Source organism: Caretta caretta, chromosome 4 (genome assembly GCF_965140235.1).
Source record: "Caretta caretta isolate rCarCar2 chromosome 4, rCarCar1.hap1, whole genome shotgun sequence".
Classification (NCBI taxonomy): Eukaryota; Metazoa; Chordata; order Testudines; family Cheloniidae; genus Caretta; species Caretta caretta.
The window spans coordinates 45085316-45110006 of NC_134209.1; the positions used below are offsets into that span (position 1 = coordinate 45085316).

A 24691-nucleotide genomic window follows, 5' to 3' on the forward strand; every position below is an offset into this window, starting at 1 on the left:
TCAGGTTTTATGCAGTTCTCTCACCCTGCTTGCATGTAACCCTTCTGCCCGTCAGAGTTGGCAGCAACAAGGGCCGGGTTCAATATCTAGGGGCTCCATTCCAATAACACAATGCAAACCGGCTCGAGCCCCCACCCAGTGACCTGGGACAAATATATACCACCCCCGCTGGGCGCCTCCAAGAGGCAATACTTCCCCTCTCGCAAGCACATAGTCTGAGTGTAGCAAAAGCCTTTTAATAACAGAGAGAAACAATGTGGCATTATGTTTGGGAAACACCACCAACAGGATTCATAACAAAACCCATGAGCAAAAACCCACCCCAAGCAAATTGGGGCATGCCCTTTTCCCGTTGGTTTTTGAGTCCAGCAACCCCAAATCACCCAAAGTCCAATGCCCCAAAAGTCTCTGTCCCTGGTCAGGGCAGCCCCAGAGTTCGAAAGTTTATCTGCGGAGCTTTACCTCCCAACCTGGGTGGAAATGGGACGGGGATAAGAGGCACCTTACATGATCTGAAGCTGACCACCACACGAACTCCTTCGCTCAGCTGCGCTCCGCTCCGCCCGCCGCCCCACGAACTCCTTCGCTCAGCTGCGCTCCGCTCCGCCCGCCGCCCCACGAACTCCTTCGCTCAGCTCCACGGCCCACAAGCAGCTCCTGCCATCCACAAACTGCTCCACCAGCCGGTCCGCAAGGCACTCCAGCCAGCCCGCCAACTGCTCCACAATATATCTTCCGGCTCCCCCACTACTTAACACAACACTCAGTGATTTCAGCTCTTAGGTGAATTCAGCTTGTAGTAGGGGAGCCCCAGTGCTGGTGCACTGTCAGCCCAAAATGAGCTCAGCAGCCTATAACTAGACTTCTAATGAAATCAAAATTAGCTCTGATATTCCACAGTGGAGAGAGGAGGAAGTGCAATTAGCATGTAAGGCCCTCACCAAGGGGCCCATGCCACCAAGTATTAGTACTTGTCCCCAGCCTCTCTCCATTCACACAGTTTTGGAACCCATGACCCTTGCATAGCGAGTGCTACTTAGTTGATGGTGAATCCCTCCATCATAACAAAAGGCCACGTACAGTTCCAAGCACAGTTCCCATAATCAGGGTAATAACAATTTATTCTTCCCGCCCCAATAACAGAGACACTGGGGATCCCACAGCAGCCAAAGTGACCATTTGGGCAGCTATGGTCTCATTCTAGGCGTGGTGGGTGTGCCTATGCAAATGAGATTGGCCCCTGAAGTTCTTTTCCACAACTTGCCACACCTCACCACCAGATGTCAGGGTGGAGCTCATCCTGACACTGCTTACATGTACATAAATTGGCTCAAGCCACAAACCATTCAAAGGACCAAAATAGGCCTCACAACTTCACTTCTGAACAAGCACGTGCTGGTGATGATGGACAATATGTTGGCCAGTCATGTCAACAAACACGGAGGTCGCTAGGTCCAAAATGCTTCAGAGGGAAACTAATGTGTTTTTCACGTGGGCTGAAAAACACCCTTTTCCAGCAAGAGTGCTTCACGTCTGGGAAAAGGGTGACGTAAGGGGAGACTAGCTAAGCTGACAGACTAGGAAGAATGGAATCTTCACCATGAGGTCTTCAGGAATCTGAAGTTTTTCAGGCAGCAGCTATGGAGCTGTCTTCATCCATGGACAGTACCAAAGTTGCCCAGGTTTTACTCCTGGATAAAGAGCAAAGGGTGGTAATAAGTTGTGCTACTTAACAAGTGGCCGATCAGCCTGCTCTGTATGTCCCATGTAGTTTCTGCATGTTGCTGCCTATCATGTAAAAGGGAAAAGAGGGTTGGGGGAGAAACCTAATCCCACAAACTCTTTAATGGCCAAAACAAGGTGGAGACCATAAGAGAGGACCTGCCTTGTGATCTACCTATACAAGAAATACCCTCCTTTCACAGACTGCCAGCATTCTATCACAGTGCAGACAGGCTGAAACTAGCTGCCTGTTACTCAGAAAGGTGAAGATGGAAAAAGAGGATGCTTGTAGCTCATTCTGTTGGATCTCTAATTACATTTGTGTATTGCTGATATTTAAACTGTTGTCTATGAAAGTTTGGTGGTGGTGGTTTTTTTTTTAAATGAATGTAGATGGGTTAGTTTATATATTAAGAAGTAGGTAATGGATTATCTTAATTACATTAATTTTATTTGTAATTTAACAGGGAGAAAGCCCAGGAAGCAGTCATAGGTAAGATGTGTTTCAAGAGCTTTTTTTAGTAGCTTATGTCCTCTTCCACCATGTCAGTCAAGTTACATATGACCAGCAAAATTCATGCTGACTTTTTCACTTAACTGATGCTTGAAAATTCTAATGCCAGACAGTTACCCAACTTCAGTGGATAACTGTGCACTTACAAGATATTAATACTTGTAGTGGTAATTTATTTTAATATAGTTTAAAATACTTTTTAATGGAATTTAGTCAACAATAAATCCCTTATTTTTTGTAACCCACCTGATTTTTATATTTAATTCTGAAATGATGAACCTACACCTTAAATCTACTAGTTTTGCAAAGTTTACATTTATGTGGCATTCACAACCACTTGGATCTGACTAAAACAACAAATAGCACCACAACCACAGGGGGATGTTCTTCTTCACTGCCTTTGGGGCACATGAATAGACTGTGCCATGAGGATGATAGGAAGCAAGACACAGTGATCTTGAATGGGCGAGGATGGAGGGTCCCAGAGCTCGAGCTCCAGCCCCAGCTCAAACATCTACATAGCAATTTAAGACCCACAAGCCCAAATCAGCTGACCTGGGTCAGCCACAGCTGTGCCATGGCTCTTTTATCCCTGAGTAGTGTACCTTTAGAGTGCTCTGTGCAATTGTGGCAGCCTGGAGCTTGGGTATTGAATCTAGCACCCCGGACTCTGCAGTCAGTCACCAGAGTTTGCCTGCTGTCAGACTCTCACTGCACAGCCTGCGGGGGAAGAAAAGCCAGAGAGGCAGTGGCAGAAGAGGACAGAGAGGGAATGCAATGGAGGAAGATCATCTTAGGAAGCAGGTCCAGGCCCAGGTTTGGCCAAGGTAATTAAGGACTTTAGGTAGCTTTCCCAAGACTGATCCTCCCCTTCTCCATGCTTGAGAGTGAGGGTAAAGAATACAATAAGGAGGGCTATAGAGAGGTCCCAGTTTCATGGAGGTGGGGAGGCAGGGTTAGAGGTCCTGGACTGGTTCTGGAGGTGGGGAAAGGGAAAGGTCCCAGTTTCTGGGTGGGGTGGGGGGACAGTCCCTATTGCTCTAACATTCACAAAAGTGTATCTAAAATTCACCACAAGCATTCAAAGTGCTAGACTCGACCCCCTACCTGTATTTACCTTTGGCACTGGCAGCTGATCCAAGCAACATCCTTAATTGTTTTCATAAACACCCCTAAAAAATCTCAAAGCAAGGTTGGCATCTGAGTTAATAGAAGGACTTCAAATAAATCGGTATAAAGCAACAACTTTTTTTCAGTAGTCTAGAACAAGATATTTAAGATTTTTCTGAAGTATCCTTCTAAATTTTAAAAGTTTCAACTTCTTTTAAAGGCTATGACACTTGGCTTTTCTTTTCCTCACAGGTATTCAACTTTGTTCACAGTGTAGATATTTTCTAAAAGTATATTTCAGTGATTATGCATAAAAATATTTTTAAACTTAAATGCATGTTAGTAAATTAATTGAAGGTAGATCTGTATAATATACAGCAAGATTGCTGATGTTTGAGTTTATTAAACATATACTTTAGAATCATAGAATATCAGGGTTGGAAGGGACCCCAGAAGGTCATCTAGTCCAATCCCCTGCTCGAAGCAGGACCAATTCCCAGTTAAATCATCCCAGCCTGGGCTTTGTCAAGCCTGACCTTAAAAACCTCTAAGGAAGGAGATTCTACCACCTCCCTAGGTAACGCATTCCAGTGTTTCACCACCCTCTTAGTGAAAAAGTTTTTCCTAATATCCAATCTAAACCTCCCCCACTGCAACTTGAGACCATTACTCCTCGTTCTGTCATCTGCTACCATTGAGAACAGTCTAGAGCCATCCTCTTTGGAACCCCCTTTCAGGTAGTTGAAAGCAGCTATCAAATCCCCCCTCATTCTTCTCTTCTGCAGGCTAAACAATCCCAGCTCCCTCAGCCTCTCCTCATAAGTCATGTGTTCTAGACCCCTAATCATTTTTGTTGCCCTTCGCTGGACTCTCTCCAATTTATCCACATCCTTCTTGTAGTGTGGGGCCCAAAACTGGACACAGTACTCCAGATGAGGCCTCACCAATGTCGAATAGAGGGGAACGATCACGTCCCTCGATCTGCTCGCTATGCCCCTACTTATACATCCCAAAATGCCATTGGCCTTCTTGGCAACAAGGGCACACTGCTTTATTTAAACTACTGATGCAAAGTTAAAAGCAAGTGGCCTTTATTTAGGCATACAAAGATAAAACAATGCAGAAGCTTTGTCTGCATTTCCTTTACCTGACTTTCGTAAATATTTTGCCTTTTTAAACCTGTAGCTTTGGGTTTTGTACTTTAGGTCAGTTTAAAAAAAAAAAACTCCCCTTCTAACATCCCACAAAAATTAGTTTATTGACAAACATTCCACTAGTTGTGGTGGAAAATCTGGACCACGTACAAGGTTCCAGTGAATTCTCCACTGCTCTATAATCCTACAGGTTTATAGCACTCACTCAATCTTAACTTGGTCCCCTAATATTTGCAAAAGTATATACAAAAGTTACAATAACAAGTTCCTAAAATTATAAAATCTTTCTATTCCATGAATTCTTATCCAACATGCTATAACATTTAATATATCCTGCAACATTGTCACTTGATTCTGCAACTTCATCGGGCGCAATGTTGGCACAACTTGTCTTCAAGAGTGGGACCTTGCTCCCTGTGAAACACAGTGTTCATTGCTTAGTTGCTACATAATGCAAAGTGCACATACGTTTACATAATTTTAATCAACATGAAACAGATCTTCCATTCCAGTTCTTTAATAAAAACATTGTTCTGCTTCTCCTACACTTTGATCTGAGAGAATATTTTGAGCTCTGATATAACTTCAGTTACCCGAGGATTACTTTCGTTTTGAAATCTTTACTATGTATTAAATAATGTGTAATAAAAGATATGTCCAATATTTCTATTAGAGATTAGAAAAAGGGGACATAATTAAATAGGATGGGACAGCAGTGAGTGAAAGGTCATACTGCACTGAGAAATTAGTTGGAATCTTTCAATCTTAATTTTGAGGCTTTTATCCTTCTCTTAAAAGGGGCATAATTTTTATAAAGGGTGAATTCTTTTTTGGGGGAACGTGATTTCATTTAAATACACTTAAATCACATTGCCTTCAATAAAATGTGTTTTCGTGGGGAATATATCTATGTATGTAGAGATAAATAGTAATGCTTGACAAGCTGGGGTGTAAATGTACCTTGCTGTGCATTAACTGTCTGTGTGGACCACACTCTAAAAGTTCCCTAGAGTGTGCTTTGGTCTACTCCCATTTCACTAGGGAAGATTTAATGCACAGTAACGGGGTCCACATGACAGTTAGTGCATGGCATACTAGTATTAGGTAGATTTACACCCCAGTTTGCTCTGCATTAACTGTTTGTTTAGGTAAGCCCTGTAACTTTAAACCTTGTTTTAGATATGAACTGTACTTTCAGCCTGCTCCTGTGTTTGGATTAACTGTGTCTGGCCAATCCAGTTAGAACTTCAGGTCAAAAGGCTGGCTGAACAATTTAGAATTCTAAATTAACTGCTTCCTTCTTTCCCTCATTAGTGTACTTCCATTTATTAGCCTTGTCTTATTAGTTCCCGGTCTAACTAATAATTTACTAAAGAGTGCCTCTGTTTTTCTCCCTCTTCAGACCTCTGACGGAGGAAGAAATTGCTGCTCTGAGAGAGAGACATTATGATTCCATTGCTGAAAAACAGAGAGCATTTGATATGAAACTTCAGTCAGAGGTAGATAATTGTGATGGTTCTATGACTTGGATAGTTTTATGATTACAAATAATGGCCTATTTAAAAATGAAGCAAAACAAGTTTTAACTTGTGGCAAATCATTGTTCTTGCATTTATCAGTTAACAGGATTTTTAGTTGTCCAGGTACTGTAGCTGTGCAATTAAGTGTGTGAAAGATGATCACTTAATTCTTTTACTGCTTAATTAAATGGAAAATATAATAAATAAGGTAGATAATCCTCTATAGAGAGCTATATTAAATTCAAACTATGCCAGCCTTTTTTCTTTGGAAAGGAAAAATGTGCTGTGTGTTTTATTCAGCTTATTTAGTGGAGAGGGGCGAAAACTTTTTTTTAAATGAAAGAACCTAATTCATCATGTCTGCTTTTAACATCCTATCCCATTCACTAATTTCCATATCATATTCCATTAATTGTTATCACTTCCAGATAAACACCTCTTTAAATACAAATGCATCTCATGTTTAAAACTATTTATATAATTTATATGGTCCTCGGTAAAACGCCCTTATTTATTTAAAACAGCTCACTATTTTCCCAGGAGTCTTTGTTTTAACAGGGAAATGTATATCCGACTCAATTTCAATAGTTGTTTGAAAGAAGAAACTTGCAGACTCTCAATACTTTGCATATAATTATGATCAAGAAAATGGTTTCTGACTATACAGTCTGATAGTTTGCTTTTTGTTTGTCTTTTTATGAGTAACTTTTTCTTTTAATTTAGTAAACTTATGTTTTTATTCATAGGAAGATAGATAGGTTCTGCTTTTGTTAACCCTTATTATTTTGTTCATATACAGTTAGCCTTACAAGAGGAGAAGTTAAGAATAGAAGAAGAGGCTTTATATGCTGCACAGCGTGAAGCAGCCAGGGCAGCAAAGCAGAAAAAGCTCTTGGAGGTGAGGGGAAAAAGACCCCAATACATATCAGAGCTTCTGTTCTATATTTTTTTGTACACAGACTGTCGTAGTTTCATTTATTTTCTCAGAAGTAATTTCTGAGATGCAGCTTGGTTTGTAGTAGTGTCTGTTTTCATGCATAGTCCCTGAAGTCTAATATCAAGTATTTTTATAGCAGAGTAGCGCATGTGTTGCATAAAACATTTGTGCCTGTGAATAGTAGCAGTGTTAAATGCCTAGTGCCTGTTGCTATTGAGATTGGGGTCAGCTGATAACACTTAGCCTGGATGTCTTAAAAAAGAAAAATGGCTTCTTGTTTTCTGTTTATCCAGTAGACAGTTGCTGGTCTGTCTTCCATGATACTTTGACTTCTTCATGCAAGTGTGATTATATGAATAATACTGTATTTTAACCCATAAGTGTTAGTACATATATTTTTCATCTCAATTCCTTAGCTAAAAGATGAGTATAAATTGTCTAATTATATGAAGTGTCTGCAAATTTAAAAGAACACTTAGAACTGTATGTCTAACTTTTTTCAACTTCCATTTAAATGCTGTTTGTGGCAGCAGTTACGGTATGCCCAAGAGAACAAAACTTCCCAAACACAGTGTACATGTTAATTACAGACAGTTTTAAAAGCCCCTCGGTAGACTCACTGAAGAAAGTAAAACTCATGAAAAATTAATCCCTGCAGTCAACAAGATATTAGGTCGGAGCCCATTTTAGGACTAACTACCATTCAACCTTTTCTTATTGAAAAGTTAATGCAGTAGTTCACTAAATGAACAGTGTTACCAGCAAGAGTCTGACATGACCATCATGGCCAGCTCACAGTGCATGGGACACTGTAGGGCAAAGATGAGATTTAGTTTTCTTCCAATATCAAATGTTCTCAGATCATTTCGAGATGCCTTTCTGTTCTGCATTTCTTTCCTATTATTGTGTTCGCTATTCTTTCTCAATGGGTTTTTCTCGCCTTCTGCTTTTTCTTATTCTTCTGTATTTGGTCTCTTTCAGGTCATCATCAGTAATTTTGTTTTATGCGTAGGACTGTAAAAGTTCTTTGGGAGAAACCCTACCAAATGCCCTATTCTGAAAACTGGTCTTTCTTATCCAGATCCTAGGACATCTATAATATACCTTTTTGTTTTTAAACAGACTACCTTGTTGAAAAAGGTTGAATGACATTAATCAACGGGGAATGGAGATGGGGAGGAAATTAGTTACTCTTCAAAAAGTCTCTAAATCTTATTTTTGTTTTTTTATTTAAAAATATAGTCATGTGGCTACAATTAGAAGAAAACAGTAGAGTTCTAATCTTGTTTTAGCCATCTTAAAAGCACATTTCAGGGATATGAGCTCAAGTTCTGACATGGTCCAAATAAACTAGAATTCAGTTATATAAAATTCACAATCCAACTCTGCCTGCCTGAAACTCCATGCTTGCGCCAGGCATCAGTCTGTTAATTCAACAAACAGGTGAATCATTGGAAATATGACAACATCTGAACCTGATTTTGACCACTGTTGCTTATGTTAAATACATCTTGTATAGTTTATTTGTTTCCAATAGAAATAGAAGCTAAGGTACTAAATTGAGTACAGGTGGCATAATCGAGTTCTGCAAAACAATAATTTTTAAATACTTGCATATCCTGGGACTTACCTACTAACTTATAGAATAAGTTTAAAGATGGACCTACTTCATAAAGTAGAAACCAGACATCCAGTTTGGCTTAATATATGTGATCCTTTCCTTCCTTCAGTCCACTTTCTCTCATTCACCAAGTATCAATAAGAAATGCACTTTCTCCGTAACTTCCCAGTTCATCACTGCATTCAGAATCTAGTTGTGCTAATACTTTACATGCAAAATACTCCACAGTGGGAAAATGCTTTTGTGCCAAGAAAAGGCATTGTCATATTAGAGTTTTGTATTAAATAAAAATTTTCACTAGATCCATTCAGCCATTCAGAAGGAGCTCTACTACAGCCATGTAGTGCTTGAATGAATCTTTTGTTTTACTACTTGCACTTTTTTGTCCTTTTTCTCTCCTTTATGTACCTGAGAAAATATATTTGCTACACACCAGGGCTCTAGCTACTAAAAATTAAACTTGCTCATTTCATTTCAGCTTTCAATATAATCAAAGTGAAGTCACACAGATTAATTTAATTTAATCCGTTATGAAACTGCCCAGCAGGTACCTGGATCACCTTACATTTTTATCCCCAAATTTTTCTCTCTGGGATTGTGGGGATGTAGATGTTAGTCATCTTAAAACCAAAAACTGTTCAAAAATGAGTGAAACCCTATGCCCATAACATATACATCTTGAGGCCATAAAAGGAATCCTATTACTAGGTTGTATCTCATTCTCAATCTGTTTACACATAAGGATACAAGGAAGGCTTTAAACTGTAGAATTTAAAGGAACCAACAAATAGTAACGTTTTTGTTCATGCAAATCAAACACTTTATCCTGGTATAGAAATATATGTGGCAATATTCCTTGTCCTGAGGTAATGTAAAGAAATAAAATTGCTTCTCTAAAAGTAGATTTTCTTTGTCAGATTAAAGATGTTTTCTATTGAACACATACTAAGGACTGAACAAAACATCCAAATCATCATATCTCAACTGCTTTTAGAAAGTACTATGCTGAGATAAGAATAACTAAGAAGGAAAGACGCTATGGTGAATAACCACTCCTATATTCATGTTTGCAAGTAGGATGGTGCCTCATGATCACATTTCTTGTGTGCAAAATTGGTTAAAATGAAGAAGGCTCTTTCCCTTCCAGTTAGCAGGGACTGATACTGCTGTGGAGAGAATATATTCATCCTCTGAGATTAGAAAGAAAAAGTTATTTTTATCTAACAAATACTTCACCTACTTAAGAATCTGTATTAATATAATCAAAGTCCTGTCTCTTTCACAGCTGAATTGGGGGAACCGGGATAACATTTTTAGGCCTTGTAACAGGGAGGTAGTCAATCACAGGAGGTTGAAACTTGTTTTAATATTTTTAACAATGATACGAAGGGTATTAAGTCTATTTTTTCAGAGTGATTCTTGAAAACTTCCTGATATATGATAACTTACACTTTGTTTGGTAGCCACATAGAGTACAGAGGATTATGCAGCGAGCACCAGCAGCTAATAATGGAGAATATCAAAGGTAAGATGTGAAACAAAATACTGGTTTTTTTTATTAATGACTAGTAGTGGGGGAGTTTTCAGCATCTGAGGATGTATTTTTTCCCATCTTCCCCCAAACATGTCATTTGCGCTCTTCTCCAGAGCTTCAAGATATCTGGCTGTTTCAAGTAAGGGGATATTTTAATTCTGAAAATGCTGTTTTCCGCTCGCCACTAAAAAGTAGCCATTCTTGCATGTCGTCATCATATTTACACGCCATATAGCAAGGATAGATTGCATTCCTACTGCCATCTTCTGGAGTTACTGGAATAATGCATTCAAAATGCTATTCCAGTCTAGAGTTATGCGAGTTATCCCTTCCTCTGATGTCTTTCGTGATTCAAGTTTGAAATCTGCATTATAAATGTAAGTTAATCAAACATTAATAGAATGGTGTCAGAGCTTTGTGCTCTCTGCTGTCACAAAACATTTTGTTTCTTATTAGCACTAGTTTGGGGAGAGGTATGTGGAAGAAATCAAAGAAACAATATTGGGAGCAAATGGGCAAAGAAAGTGAGCCACGCAGCCACATTTTGAATGGATCAGAGGGGAATTATATACTTGTTAAGGAGACCAGAGAGAATATGGTTGCAGTAATCACAGTGAGAGATGAAGAAGGACTGAACTAGTTTTAGTTTTGTGCATGGGGTGAAGGAGTGGGGATTTTTGAAATACCATGGAGGAAGAAAATGAGGATTTGGATACTGGATGTACAGGGTAAATGAGAGAGGGAGGAGTCAAAGATAAACTGCTAGGTTATGGGTCTGAGATGAGTGAGATGAAGGTGGTGACAGAGAATGAGGGAAGAGGAGTGGATTTGGGAGGAAGGTCCAGGGAGTCCAGATTTAGCCATGTTACCTTACCTCCAAATTATCAAAGGAGATGTTAGAGAGCAGGGATGCAGGATTGGAAGGAAGGAGACAAATATGGAATGGATTGTAATTTTGCAAGTCACCTGCATAAAGATGGTAGCTAAAACTGTGTGAGCAGACATGATTTCCTAAGGTTAACAAGAGGGTGCCCTCTACAATGCTCTGTGAGATATGAGAACCTATTGAAAGATGCTAATTCATATAGACTTTTTAAACTGGTGGACCTATAAATATGCTAGAAAACTGTAAATGCTAGGCTTTATCACTGATACATACCTCTGGATGTACCGGTAATAAGCAAAATGTTGTTTTTACAGCTCAGTGGCAGAGGAGGAGTTTGATTGGTCTTTGAGAAATATAAAGATCCACTATGAAGCTTTTCGAAGTAGCAGTAAGTGATTTTCAAAATACATTTTGAAATTAGATGTTCTATAATTAACTGTGGAGCAAATTGTGTTTGAATATCCTTCTCCGAAGAAAAATCTCCTTGTTTTCCCACGTTTGGGTCTATGTCTGTATAAGACAAGGTAGGAACTTCTGTTCCTCTTGGATTTTTGATCTGTGGAGGCATCTGGACATGTACCTCATATACCCTTCAGACAGGTGCCTATACTGTACCCAGTACTCAAAGTTGTTTCATCTAATAAAACGAGTTTTGAACTAGCACCCAAACTGAGCTCCTCAGGCTGACTTCTACTGGCTATCCAGGGTTTTCTAGGCACTGAAGCGGCAGTGTCCCACGGAGACATACAGAGAACACCTAGGTGTTGCAGGAGAAGGTCCTGTATATCGGTGGTTTTCAACCTGTGGTCTGCAGATTCCTGAGGGTCCGCAGACTATCTAAGATTTCCATTCCAAATTTTTTAGGGGTCCGCAAATGAGAAAAGGTTGAAAGCCATTGCTGTATATGGTACTCTCACCCTTGAATCAGTTCTGACCCAATACCCCCTTCTTATTAATTGGCTCTGCATTGTTGGAAGCGCAGTCTCTGAAGTATTAAAAGAGTATCTGGCTGCTTGTAATTCAGGATCCCGTAGAACTCTAGAAATCCTTGTTAACCCTGGCCAGATTCCAACTTGGATAATTGCATTCTACATCTAAATCCCTGTATAGTTTTAATTGGATACAGTATTCTTCACTGTCCTACCTTAATTGTTTAATGTTGTGAACAGTTAAAAAGCTGCTGTATGCCCTCCCAAAGGAGGATACATTTCATTAAATTGGTGGATGGAAGCGATTCATCGAATAGTGATGCTGAGGCTCAATTTTAGTTAGTTTGCAAGGTGCTTAGATTCTAAGTAAAAGTTGCTGTGGATGTGTGATAGTTTTGGCTATTAAATCTTGAACCCAAATACATATTTGAATTAAAAACACCTTCTTGATGTAGGACTTTCATCTGATGCTACCATTCTGACACCAAACACGGAGAGCAGCTGTGACTTAATGACCAAAACAAAATCAACAAGTGGAAATGATGACAGCACTTCACTAGATTTAGAGTGGGAAGATGAAGAAGGTACTTACTCTGTCATACAGTAGTGTTTGTCATACACTCTTATATAGGTCAAAAACTTTAACCATTTCAATGACTTATGCATTGTATGCAGTTTGACAACACCAAAAAATGCTGTCTCTTCTAAAGAAGAAAATGGCTTAAAACATTTTGAGCATGCTTTTTTAAATATGTGCTTTATTCTCTTTTAAGATCACACTGTTGGTGAAGATGATGATTTTGTCATAGGAAGATTAGCTTAAACAAGTTTATTAGAATAACTCTAATATTTTCACCTGTCGGAGCAATGAAAACTAAGTTCCTTAGAGTCTTTAGCAAATTTGCTTCAGGTTTCAACATTGCATGGTAACCTTACTAGTAGTAAACCTGCAACAAAATATAACAGTAAAGAAATACTGCCCCCTTGTGAGCAAGTAGCATCAGGAATCTATTACAGCTGCTTGCTTTTGTTGTTACACTACCTAGGATGTAAAAACAATTAATTTAACGGGTATGCACATGGGTATGCACTGTTTAAAGGTAAATATATTCCTTACCATTTACGTGGGGTTTCCATTCTTCACACGCAACCCAAAAATGTAGTGATCTGGAGAAGATCTACGACTTGGTCTTAAATTCACTTTTGAAAGGCAGAATTTTCTTTGAGCTCTCTAAAAATATCCAGGTTCATATTTGAGCATATTTCTGTATTGGGGAATTTCTGCTGAAGTAACCTGAGCCTAGATGATGATTTTTTTGTATATAGTATTAAGTACCTTGAACTTCATCCATTAGCGGATTGGCAGCCAGTGCGGAGAGTAGGTGTTATTTGCTCTCCTTGGCCTGCCCCACACAGAAGGCAGGGGAAAATTGCATTTTGGACTTCCTCAAGCTTCTGGGTTCCTTTTACAGTCTTTGGTAAAGCCCACTGCTATATCCAATCAAGTGATTACAAAAGCATAGATGAACAAGGTGGGTTACATCTGAAGGGGAGGTGCAATTTTCACCAGCTATAGTTGAGGGGGGAAATGCTGTTGTGGTGACTGAAAAAATGTTGGCAATCTCCAAGCAATAAATCTAACTAGACCACAAACTTGTGGACTGCAATGGTTGGCAGTCTTCAACTGATAAAGCAGTTACAGATTAAGCTCGCATTTTATTGCGACCCTTGCCAGAAACATCACTTCCATTTTGATTGTGTTTGATCTCTAGCCAGCTGGCTAAATAATGGAAAATTTATTCACATATAATTTGATGAAAAATTGCCAACATTCAAAACTAAGTATTCAAGTAGTTATAATTGAGATCCCACTTTTTGCCAGTCATTGAGTGATTCTGCCAATGGTGGTATCTGGAACATATGAAAGGGGAGCGTATATTTAAAGTTGAATGTGATGGCTGATCACACATATCATTGCATGGGCTCCCTAGTCGTGTTAAATCTTGAATAGAAAAAATGGCAGGGTGGATCCTTGAGAAATCCCTGCAAGGGAGAAGGCATAGTTTCAGTGCTCTGAAAACAATTAGAAAAGACTGAGCATGACCATCTGAATGGATTCTATCCACCCCGTCCAGGTCTCTCAGTTGTCAGCACCACTGATGCAGTGTGGATGAATGTCTGAGAAGTATCAGCAAAGATATCTGTCCATTTGCCCCGCATAGGCTGTTTAGGTACTGTGTTCATGGGTGCTATCAAAAGACGTGTGTAAGGGAGAGACTTGATCTCATACCACAAAAAGCCAGAAAGGTTAGAAGGGTATGGGAAAAACTTTGCGTGCTCAAGTTCTTATATATGATCTGGTTATACATTTTTGCTCTTAATGAACAAGGGATTGTTTGATTGTAGACCAAAAGTATACCAATTTTTAAAATGGGTCTCTGCCTAATGGCCACCTAACTAGAATAAACCTTGGGAGGGAATTACACTTTGCGTGACCAAAAGAAGTTTCCAAGTTAGGGAGCTCTGAACTAAGGCTTCTGGAAATGTCTAAGTTTGTCTATGTACCTTTTTACTTCATCTTCAAATTAGATGATTAGTGGTGGTGGTAAATATTTATATTATGATAGTGCCCAAAGACACCCATTGGGATTGGGGCAGCATTGTGCTGGGTGCTCTACAAACACAAAAGAGAGAATCCCTGCCCTATAGACGAAGAGTAGACCAAGGGAAGGAGATGAGGATACATCATAAATCAGATGAGTACCATGAAGAATAGGCAATATAGTAATGTTGTGGTATCACTGTATATATTTGCAGCATATTTAATCCTGTTTGGTATAGTAATTTGGTAAAGTGTTGCAGCCAACGCAGGGGAATTCTAGATAAAGAGAAACTGATCTCAGAAGTAAAAGTTTACAGCTTAGGTACAAGTGATCATGACTTGATCACATTTATAATGTGCAAACAGAAGAAAGTCCAGTCTAGTAAAAAATAAGAAACACACACACACACATATATATATATTTAGTTAGTACTTTAATAGGGTCAATTTCACAAAGCTGAAAACAACTGTGAGCCAAATCTGCTGGGAGGAAGAATTTAATTAGAAAAATGTGAATGATGATTGGGAGTCATTTAAGAACTTTATTAGATGCTCAAAAATCCACAACTGAGGAAGAAGGCTGTCCTGGTTAAAAAACCAGCGTGGCTTAATGGAGAAGTGAAGGCAGCTATAAAAAAAATATTTAAAACAAATGGAAAAAAGGGGGAGGTTCATAGTAATGGCTACAATCAGAAATTAGGAATTGTAGAAAATTTGATAAGGAAAGGTACGAAATTTCTCCTTGTATCCAGGGCCAGCAGAGTTAAGGAAAATAAGGAGTTTTTTAAAGTATATAAAGAATCCTGACAAAGGTATTAGTCCATTACTAGAGGGAAATGGTAGCATTATCAGTAATAATGCAAAAAGGCAGAGTATTCAAGAAATATTTCTGTTCTGAATTTTGGGGGGAAACAGATGATGCAGTTTCATCTTAAAGTTACTCCTGGGGGGATTCTGTGCCAAAAAATTAAGAAGTCTGTGCACAATATTTTAAAATTCTGCATATTTTATTTGTCAAAATAACACAATATAATCACACTAGTTTCAATTATTTTGGTAATTTATTTCAAAATACCTGTCAGCAAGTATGTCTGTAATAATACAGACAACAAAAAAGATTCAGGAAATGTTTTTGGACAAATAGATTTACTGCACATATTAATACAGAACTTTAAGTAATTAATTTAAACTAGAATACAGAAACTTATTTCCTGGACCCCTCAGAAGCAGTGCAAAGACTTAAGGGGAGTCAGGGGTAACGGAGGAGCTGATAGAGATGGAAGTAATTGCTGGGAAGGAGCCTGGAGTTAACCTGGAATGTTGTTGGGTGTGGGTGGGAGAAGTATGGAACGGGGTTTTTGTTTTTGGTGTTTTGGGGGGGGGGGGGGGTTAGGGAGTGGAGGATCCTTCTCTATGCAGACCCTGGCTGACCTGTAGCCTCTCCCATTCAATCAAGCACATCTTCTCTGTCCCCATGTGTCCCTGTCCCCCCCCCATATCCCATGCCTTCTCACCTGGCCCCACAGGCAGGGAACTGTGAGGAATGCAGCCTCTCGGCCTTCCTATCCACTGCTGCCTGTTACATCCAGTGAGCCGGCTGTCCTTTGTTCTGGTGCCACAGCAGCCCCAGTAGGCGAAAGATGTAACTGCAGCGTCTCTCCGGCAGAATGTATTTTCTGCAGGGGACATGAATTCTGCATGTGTGCAATGTTGCAGAATTCTCCCAGGTGTATACAGTGATGGTAACACGCTTTCCATTTCACTAATATCTTTGGAAGTTGTTAAAACAGAAGCTACTAAAGTTGGACATTTTTAAATTAGCGGGTCTAAATATCTTGCATCCAAGAGTTTTAAAAGAGCATGCTGAGGAGCTCATTAGACTGTTAATGTTGATTTTCAATGAGTCTTTGAATACCAGGGAAGTTCCAGAAGACTGGAAGAAAGCTAATTTTTAAAAAGGGTAAATGGGATGACCTAGGTATTCATAGGCCCATCAGCCTGACATCAATCCCAGGCAAGACAGAGTAGCTAATATGGAACTCGATTAATAAAGAACTGAAGGAGGATAGTGTAATTAATGCAAATCAGTATAAGTTTATGAAAAATAGATCCTGTCAAACTAACTTGACATCTTTTTTTGATGAGATTACAAAATTTGGTTGATAAAGGTAATAGTGTTGATGTAATATATTTGGACTTCTATAAGGCATTTTACTTGGTATCGCACAACATTTTGATTAAAAAACTAGAATGGTATAAAATTAACATGGCACACATAAAATGGATTACAAACTGGATAAATGATAGGTCTCAAAATGTAAGTATAAAAGGGGGATCATTGAGTGCGTATGTCTCCAGTAGGGTCCTGTGGGAATTGGTTCTCGGCCCTATGCTATTTAACATCTTTATCAATGACCTGGGAGAAAACATAAAATCATCACTGATAAAGTTTGCAGATGACACAGATTGGGGAAGTGGTAAAAAATGAGGAGGACAGGTCACTGATCACGAATGATCTGGATTGCTGGAGGCCAGTTTACCAAGCAAACAATAACATATAGCCATATTAAAACCCAAAATGTATATGACAGGTTCAATCACAGAAACCCTCTTGGGACTGTCACCTGATGTGCTGACACTACCTCTGAGCCTGTTTTCTCTGCCAGTTTGGGCTTCCAGAACCCTGCCTTGTCGAGCCAGACATGCCAGTCTGCTCCAACATTGTCGAGCCAGACATGCCAGTCTGCTCCAACACAGACCCAGGGTCTGAACCACATGCCCCAAAGCTGAGGCTTAACTGAAAACAGCTTAAGAAGTGCTCCTGTCTTTAGCACTCAGACACCCAGCTCCCAATGGGATCCAAACCCCAAATCAGTTTTACTCTGTATAAAGCTTACACAGGGTAAACTCATAAATTGTCTGCCCTTTATAACACTGATAGAGAGAGATGCACAGCTGTTTGCTCCCCCAGGTATTAATTACTTACTTTGGGTTAATTAATAAGAAAAAAGTGATTTTAGTAAGTATAAAGAAAAGGAGTACTTGTGGCACCTTAGAGACTAACCAATTTATTTGAGCATGAGCTTTCGTGAGCTACAGCGAAGTGAGCTGTAGCTCACGAAAGCTCATGCTCAAATAAATTGGTTAGTCTCTAAGGTGCCACAAGTACTCCTTTTCTTTTTGCGAATACAGACTAACACGGCTGTTACTCTGAAACCTTTTATTAAGTATAAAAAGTAGGATTTAAGTGGTTCCAAGAAATAGACAGAACAAAGTAAATTACCAAGCAAAATAAAACAAAACACGCAATCTAAGCCTAATACAGTAGGAAACTGAATACAGGTGAATCTCACCCTCAGAGATGTCCCAATGAGCTTCTTTCACAGACTGGACTCCTTCCTAGTCTGGGTCCAGCAATCACTCTCACCCCCATAGTTACTGTCTTTTGTTCCAGTTTCTTTCAGGCATCTCTTGGGGGTGGAGAGGCCATCTCTTGAGCCAGCTGAAGACAAAATGGAGAGGTTTCCAGGGCCTTTTATATTCTCTCTCTTGTGGCCAGAAACCCCTTTGTTCTTCTGTGCAAAGTCACAGCAACAAGATGGAGTTTGTAGCCACCTGGGCAAGTCACGTGTCCATAAATGATTCAGCTTTTTGCAGTCCGACTCCATTGTTTACATGTTAGTTTGAACGTTCTCAGGGAAGCTCAGATGTGGATTGACGTCTCCCGAAGTCCATTGTCAGTTAAGTGTTTCTTGATAGGGTACTTACTGAGAATAGTCTTTTCTCAAGAAGCTGACCAAATGCTTCATTGAGGCTACTTAGAATCCAACACATTGAGATACAAGTACATCGCCAATATTCATAACTTCAAATACAAAAATGACACACGCATACAGACAGCATAATCGTAACCAGCAAACTACAGCCTTTCCATAGACATCCCACTTGACCTCCTCTGTACAAGACCTGGTGCAATCATAAGACCCTGTTTGCAATAATCTATACGGTCACAGTTCATGTCAATAACGTCACAGTATACATCTGGAAACAAAGAACATAGGCCATATTTATGGGAGGGGGAACTCTATTCTGGGAAGCTAGGACTCAGAGGGATCCTGTGACTTTGAAAAAGATTTGTGTGTTGTGGTGGATAATCAGCTGGATGTGAACTCCCAATGTGACACTGTGGCCAAAAGAGCTAACATAATCCTGGAATGCATAAACAAGGGAGTCTCAGGTAGGGGTATAGATGTAAAATAACTTTTGTATTTGGCACCGGTGCAACCACAGCTGAAATACTGTGTCCAGTTCTGGTGTCCATAAATCAAGGAGATTATTGATAAATTAGAGAGGATTCAGAGAAGAGCCATGATAATGAAGCTCAATATATTTAGCTTAATGAAGAGAAGGTTAAGGGGTGACTTGATTACAGACTGTAAGTACCTACATGAGGAACACACATTTTAATAATGGGTTCTTCAGTCTAGCAGGGAAAGGTATAACATGATTCAATGGCTGGAAGTTGAAGCTAGACAAATTCAAACTGTAAATAGGGCTAAACTTTTAATGGTGAGAGTAATTAACCCTTGGAACAATTTACCAAGGGTTTTGGAGGATTCTACATCACTGATATTTTTAAAATCAAGGTTTGATGTTTTTCTAAAAGATTTGATCTAGGAATTATTTTGTGGAAGTTCTATGGCCTGTGTTATACAGGAGGTCAGGCTAAATTATCACAATGGTCCCTTCTGGCCTTGGAATCTATGAATTTACTGATATTTTCTATTCTTGCTCTGAATATCTTTATGGTAAACCAGTTATCATATACAGTTAACATGGAACTGCAATAAAGTTACACTGTCATTTCACCCTGTTAACAGTATAACTTGTTAAAGGGTATTGTGTATCTTTATTGATGATCCCTTCAGTGAAGTATCAGTAGCAAAGGAACAAACACATTGAAATATTGCTAAACTTCACAAGTACCCAGTGAGTGTATGTAAACTTTTTCCTGGAATCTCAAGTGATAAAGGATGTTTATTATATAAATAGCATACTGAAGCAGAATCACTGCAGTAATCCAAGTTTAAAATGAGAGGGATTTAAGTAGGAGGGTAGGGTAAACCTGACCATGATGAGAACGGAGGCACAGTAAATCTTGTATTGCCTCTGCAAGCTTTCACTTCTTTCCATTGGCAGAGGAGACCAGTTTATACACCTCTGGAGATGATTCAGCATTGCTAACATCCCTTTCTTTTGAAAAATCTCTAACATGTTATGCAGATTTCTGATCAACTTGGCTTAGTTTGTGTATGTATCTTGAATGTGTCCTTTTTGTACAAAGCAAAATGATATCTATGTCTAGGGAAACACAATTTCTGAACTTCAGAATCTGTTTCACTCGGTGAAGATTTCTTCTGATATCACTGTGTCAGGAAGCTACAAGCAGATACATTACTACAGATCATATGATTTAATAGGAGTTAGTAGCTTCCACAGAAATTTCATGGAACCAGAAAGTTTTTAATATGTTTGTATGTGTTCAGAATACATACATACCTATCAAGTAGAAAGGGCAGCAGATTGGTTAGTGGGAAAGACTGTCAACAAAACCTGATCCTATTTAGCCATTCTTCTTGCTTTCTTTAATTTAAAAAAAAAAAAAGGCTAGAAAATGGTTTCATTATCAAATAGGTAATCAATTTCCTTGGCCAATTAGCGACTAAAGAAGGTATTGATGCCCTTACTTGCATTGACATGAACAAGACTGCTTGCAGAGTGAGGTACTAGTCAATAAGAGCAAAAGTATCAGAATCTGGCTCTAAATGTGCTTTTGTTAGCATTTAATATTTTAGCAAAAATGTGGTGACACATTCTCCTCTTCCCATGGTGTCCTGCCCCCCCCCCCCCCCAAATAAAGTTATGGCTTAAAAAGTTATCTTAAATTGCAGGCATGAACAGAATGATTCCATTGAGAGAGCGCTCTAAAACAGAAGAAGATATACTCCGAGCAGCACTAAAATTTAGCAGCAAGAAGACAGGAAGTAATCCAGCCTCAGCTTCTGATGATTCAAATGGCTTGGAGTGGGAGAATGATTTTGTTAGTGCTGAGATGGATGATAATGGCAATTCAGAGTATGCTGGATTTGTGAATCCTGTAATAGAACTGTCTGTGTCAGACATAAATAAATCCGATGCTGATCAACAAGACAGATAGTGAAATTGTGTGGCTGTTATTAATGGCAAAATGTTTAAAGTTAAATGGAGTGTACAGAATTTGAGTCTTGTGTAAGAAAAGGAAGGAAACCATATTGTAATGCTCTTTAGCAAGGAATTGGAATGATTGGTTATCTGAATTACTTCAGAAATTAAGTGCAATTTTATCATCTACCTTATGTTTATGAAAATACTGGGTTGATTCTGTCTTGTATATTTCTGGAAATTTGGGATTCATATAAAATTATCTGCACTAATTTAAGATTCTCAGCTTGACATAAACTATATTTTAAGTAGCCACTTTGTTTCAATATATTTCTCCTGATTTTGTTTTACATGTTGTCATTGGGCTAATATTTATCTTGAAAATAAATATTTTACATAAGTTATCTTAATACTTGAATGTATTAAGTGGTGGATAAGGTTCTGTGGCCTGCAATATGCAGGAGGTCAGACTAGATTATCATGATTGTCCCTTCTGACCTTAAAGTCTGAGAATGTGAAAGCGGTGAGAGATTACTTTTATAAATTGCCTTTTTCCATTATCTATTTGATTTGTTCTTTAACATAGGGAGGCAGAGTCAATAGTTTATCACATGTGAAATTGTCTATTTGCAATTGGTTTATTACCTCAACTTATTTCTTACCTTTTTTTATTTGAATTATTTTCTTGTACCAATCATAATGATTCCAATGGCATATCCAATAGAAATTTTTTTTACAAGATTTATCATGTAAAATGATGTATTGTGTTTAGTGAAAGTATGCTACCTAAAGATTTTTTATAGCTGCTTTTCTGTACTTTAACAGAAAATTTTGAAATTTGAAAGTTAAAGGAAAATTTAGAGGACCAAAGGTTCAGTTTTTTTCACTTACAACTCATCAAATGCTGCTAGTACCAAAGTGTTTAGAGATATTTTTAACTTGTGGAATACTTACAATTTCTTCAGCTTTGTATGAATAATTCTTAAAGGCAGCATTATGTGAACAGACTTGCAGTATATGGAAAAAGAAAAGGAGGACTTGTGGCACCTTAGAGACTAACCAATTTATTTGAGCATAAGCTTTCGTGAGCTACAGCTCACGAAAGCTTATGCTCAAATAAATTGGTTAGTCTCTACGGTGCCACAAGTCCTCCTTTTCTTTTTGCGAATACAGACTAACACGGCTGTTACTCTGAAACCTGTCAGTATATGGAAAAAATCACTTCTCTGCTAGGTTTGAAAGAAAGAGATCCTAAAACAGAGTTCCCGTGGCTATATTAACACAAACAGGAATACACATCCTTTCCAGTTACAAAGCAGTACATTGAACTTTTCAAGCTTTCCTGTGCTTTGTAACTGGATAGTTACCATCGCTGATATGGGCTGAAACTTAAGCAGGCCTTCAGTTACCGCTGCCCATGTGGAATCTGATGCATAATTTCCCCTTACATTTTGATTATGAATTATATAAAACAAAAACTAACTGGAGAAACTGTGTAAAGCACAACTGTAAATGTGTTTTTTCTGAGCTAGCAGAAAAGCTTTACTCTCCTAATGTAAATTGTATGTTCCTCTATAGCGTCTTTCTGAATAAGGATTTTCATGTGTGGCTCTTTATTTTTAGCATAAAGGCAATGCACTTCCTCAAAGTTACAAAAAGCTACATCATCAGAAATAACTAAGTATATATTGTCTAAAGCGTGTCTAAAGCATTTAGATTTCTGAGCCCCTATAATATGGCAGGTTCATGGCAGTTTGATCTTCCTCATGCCTTTTATCTAAAATTAAAATACCAGACGCTTTGACTAAATATGTACATACAATGACACTTTAGGAAACAGCTAAATCTTTTAATGTATTTAACATTCCATTTCTTAATTTAAGTTGTAGCTATGTTGTTGGAAATATTTTAATGTAATATCTACATTTGCAATGCCGCTAATATGTTTTTTAAGAGTTTGTACGCATCAAATGTATATTTTTGTTTTGGTGTAAGCAACTACTGTGTAATGTTTTTCTTGACATATTCATATATTGAATTCTAAGGAAGGGCAACTTTCTCAAGCTGTAAATAAACTTTTTTTTTTTTACATGAAAACTAACCCACACAACCTTTGTCACTTTCTTCTCTTTAAAAACCCTGTTCTGCAAACCATGGTCACAAGAGAACTACTGTTGATGACAAAGGGTCTTGATTGCTGAGCAAGTAGAAAATCAGCAAGAAGGGGGAAGATATAACTTGGACTACAGATTATTTTATTATAGTGACACACATACTTTTAACCATGGTTATTAGTAGCATTCCACTTTCACAGTTAAATGAGTCACAATCATTTTGACTTAAAAATGACAATGGAGTCAGTATTATTCTTAAAATAATTTAAGAAAGATTGCTGAATGAGACAAACTGCTTTTAAACGGCCATTGAAACAGCTCTGCAATATGTATGCTCACACCCTTGAAACTGTATAAATTTACACAAGTATAATTTAAAATTGATTTTTGAAGGATGGAAATATCTTTACTTCATCATGTCAGTTACTGACTTCCTCCTTTTGTCTCTGTTTTAAGAGTGAAGCTGATGAAGTGGTAATGTATTTCTGCTTTTTTTAGAGAAGTTCTTTTTGTTTGAGAAAGTTACCAAAGTCATCTTTATATATGGGCTTTGGGTAAAAAACGGGAGAGGGAGTTTCCACTAAATTTGGAAAATGAAAGTAAAGTCGCTTTTCACTTTTTTCTTTATAGGTTATTTCAAGTCAACTTGAAAAACTAGTCAATATTGTAAACTTAAGGTTGCAACTAATAGTTTGTGGGGTTTTTTTTAAAAAAGTGTCCATGAGTTTTTATTGTAATAGGAACATTTCTAATAGAAGTCCTGAACTTGGAGTCAAATTTGAACTAGTAGTGTCTCTTCAAGATTCACCCTTCTTCCTGCAGGAAGTATTGTAGGTAAATTAGCCACTGCAGATTAAGAAAGCAGAGGGATTTTAGTGTGTTGCCCAAAATTGCACAGCGGTAGAGCAGTGATGATACACAATCACCTTGACTTGCAATTTCCTTTTGTAACTATTGGACAATACTGCCCCGCATAGTGAGAGAGCTGTTTGTGAAAGGAAAGTCTAACAAGATGCAGTAGTAGAGCAATAAGAGGGAACATGCACAGTCTTAGACTGCAGTGTTCCTTTGTTTTAGTCACTGTTAATACGTCTCATAATTGCTAAAATTCACTGTTGACCCCTTCCCATTTCTCTGATCTACTAAATTCTGCCAAAAGCTGTCATCTCTGCTATTACAGGGGATTAGAAGTAGCCAAAGCGGGTGGATAATCCTGATCTCATGATGCAAATATCACATTGTCCTTACGTTTTTTCTCAGTAGGATGTCAGGTTCACTGACTTAGGTGACTGCCTGAAAGAATTTATGTTGGAGATTAGTGTTTTAGTCGGAGGAGTTTTGTTTTCAATAAGTTAGGGCGCAGGTGATTGCAAATGATCACCACCACCCCAATTTTTGAAGACCATTTTTAGTTGGTGGTTCAAAGGTGGTAGATTTTTACTGTAGAACCACCCAGGCAGCCTCATCAGGACAGAGGATCAGTTGTGTCACTTTGTGGTCAAGTTGCTGCGCAGAATGATGCAAGCAATTCCACCAGTAAACCAAACAGTTTCCGTTCAAAAGGTTTATGCTATGTGCTTTAATAAAATCCCACAGATACCATTAAACCACTGGTCATGTGCACTGGACATATTCAGCACTGTCAACTAGACTTCATAAAAAGAAAAGGAGTACTTGTGGCACCTTAGAGACTAACAAATTTATTTGAGCATAAGCTTTTGTGAGCTATAGCTCACTTCATCAGATGCATGTAATGGAAATACAGTGGGGAGATTTTATATACACACAGAACATGAAGCAATGGGTGTTACCATACACACTGTAACAAGAGTGATAAGGTAAGGTGA

At 38.4% G+C, this 24691-nt stretch overlaps 1 protein-coding gene across 2 annotated transcripts in view; it reads left to right on the plus strand.

Moving 5' to 3' along the window:
• The window catches only part of AP1AR (adaptor related protein complex 1 associated regulatory protein), a 35308-nt gene extending 12468 nt beyond the window's left edge, over positions 1-22840 (plus strand). The window contains exons 4-10 of one of the 2 annotated variants that reach the window (XM_048846829.2): positions 2190-2215; positions 5903-5999; positions 6820-6918; positions 10042-10103; positions 11313-11386; positions 12383-12511; positions 20481-22840. In XM_048846829.2, the coding sequence (XP_048702786.1) occupies positions 2190-2215; positions 5903-5999; positions 6820-6918; positions 10042-10103; positions 11313-11386; positions 12383-12511; positions 20481-20746 (753 nt within the window). In that variant the 3' untranslated portion in view covers positions 20747-22840. The remainder of the gene's footprint in view (positions 1-2189; positions 2216-5902; positions 6000-6819; positions 6919-10041; positions 10104-11312; positions 11387-12382; positions 12512-20480) is intronic. The other variant, XM_048846830.2, reaches the window with a different exon arrangement.
• Positions 22841-24691: the final 1851 nt, after the last annotated feature.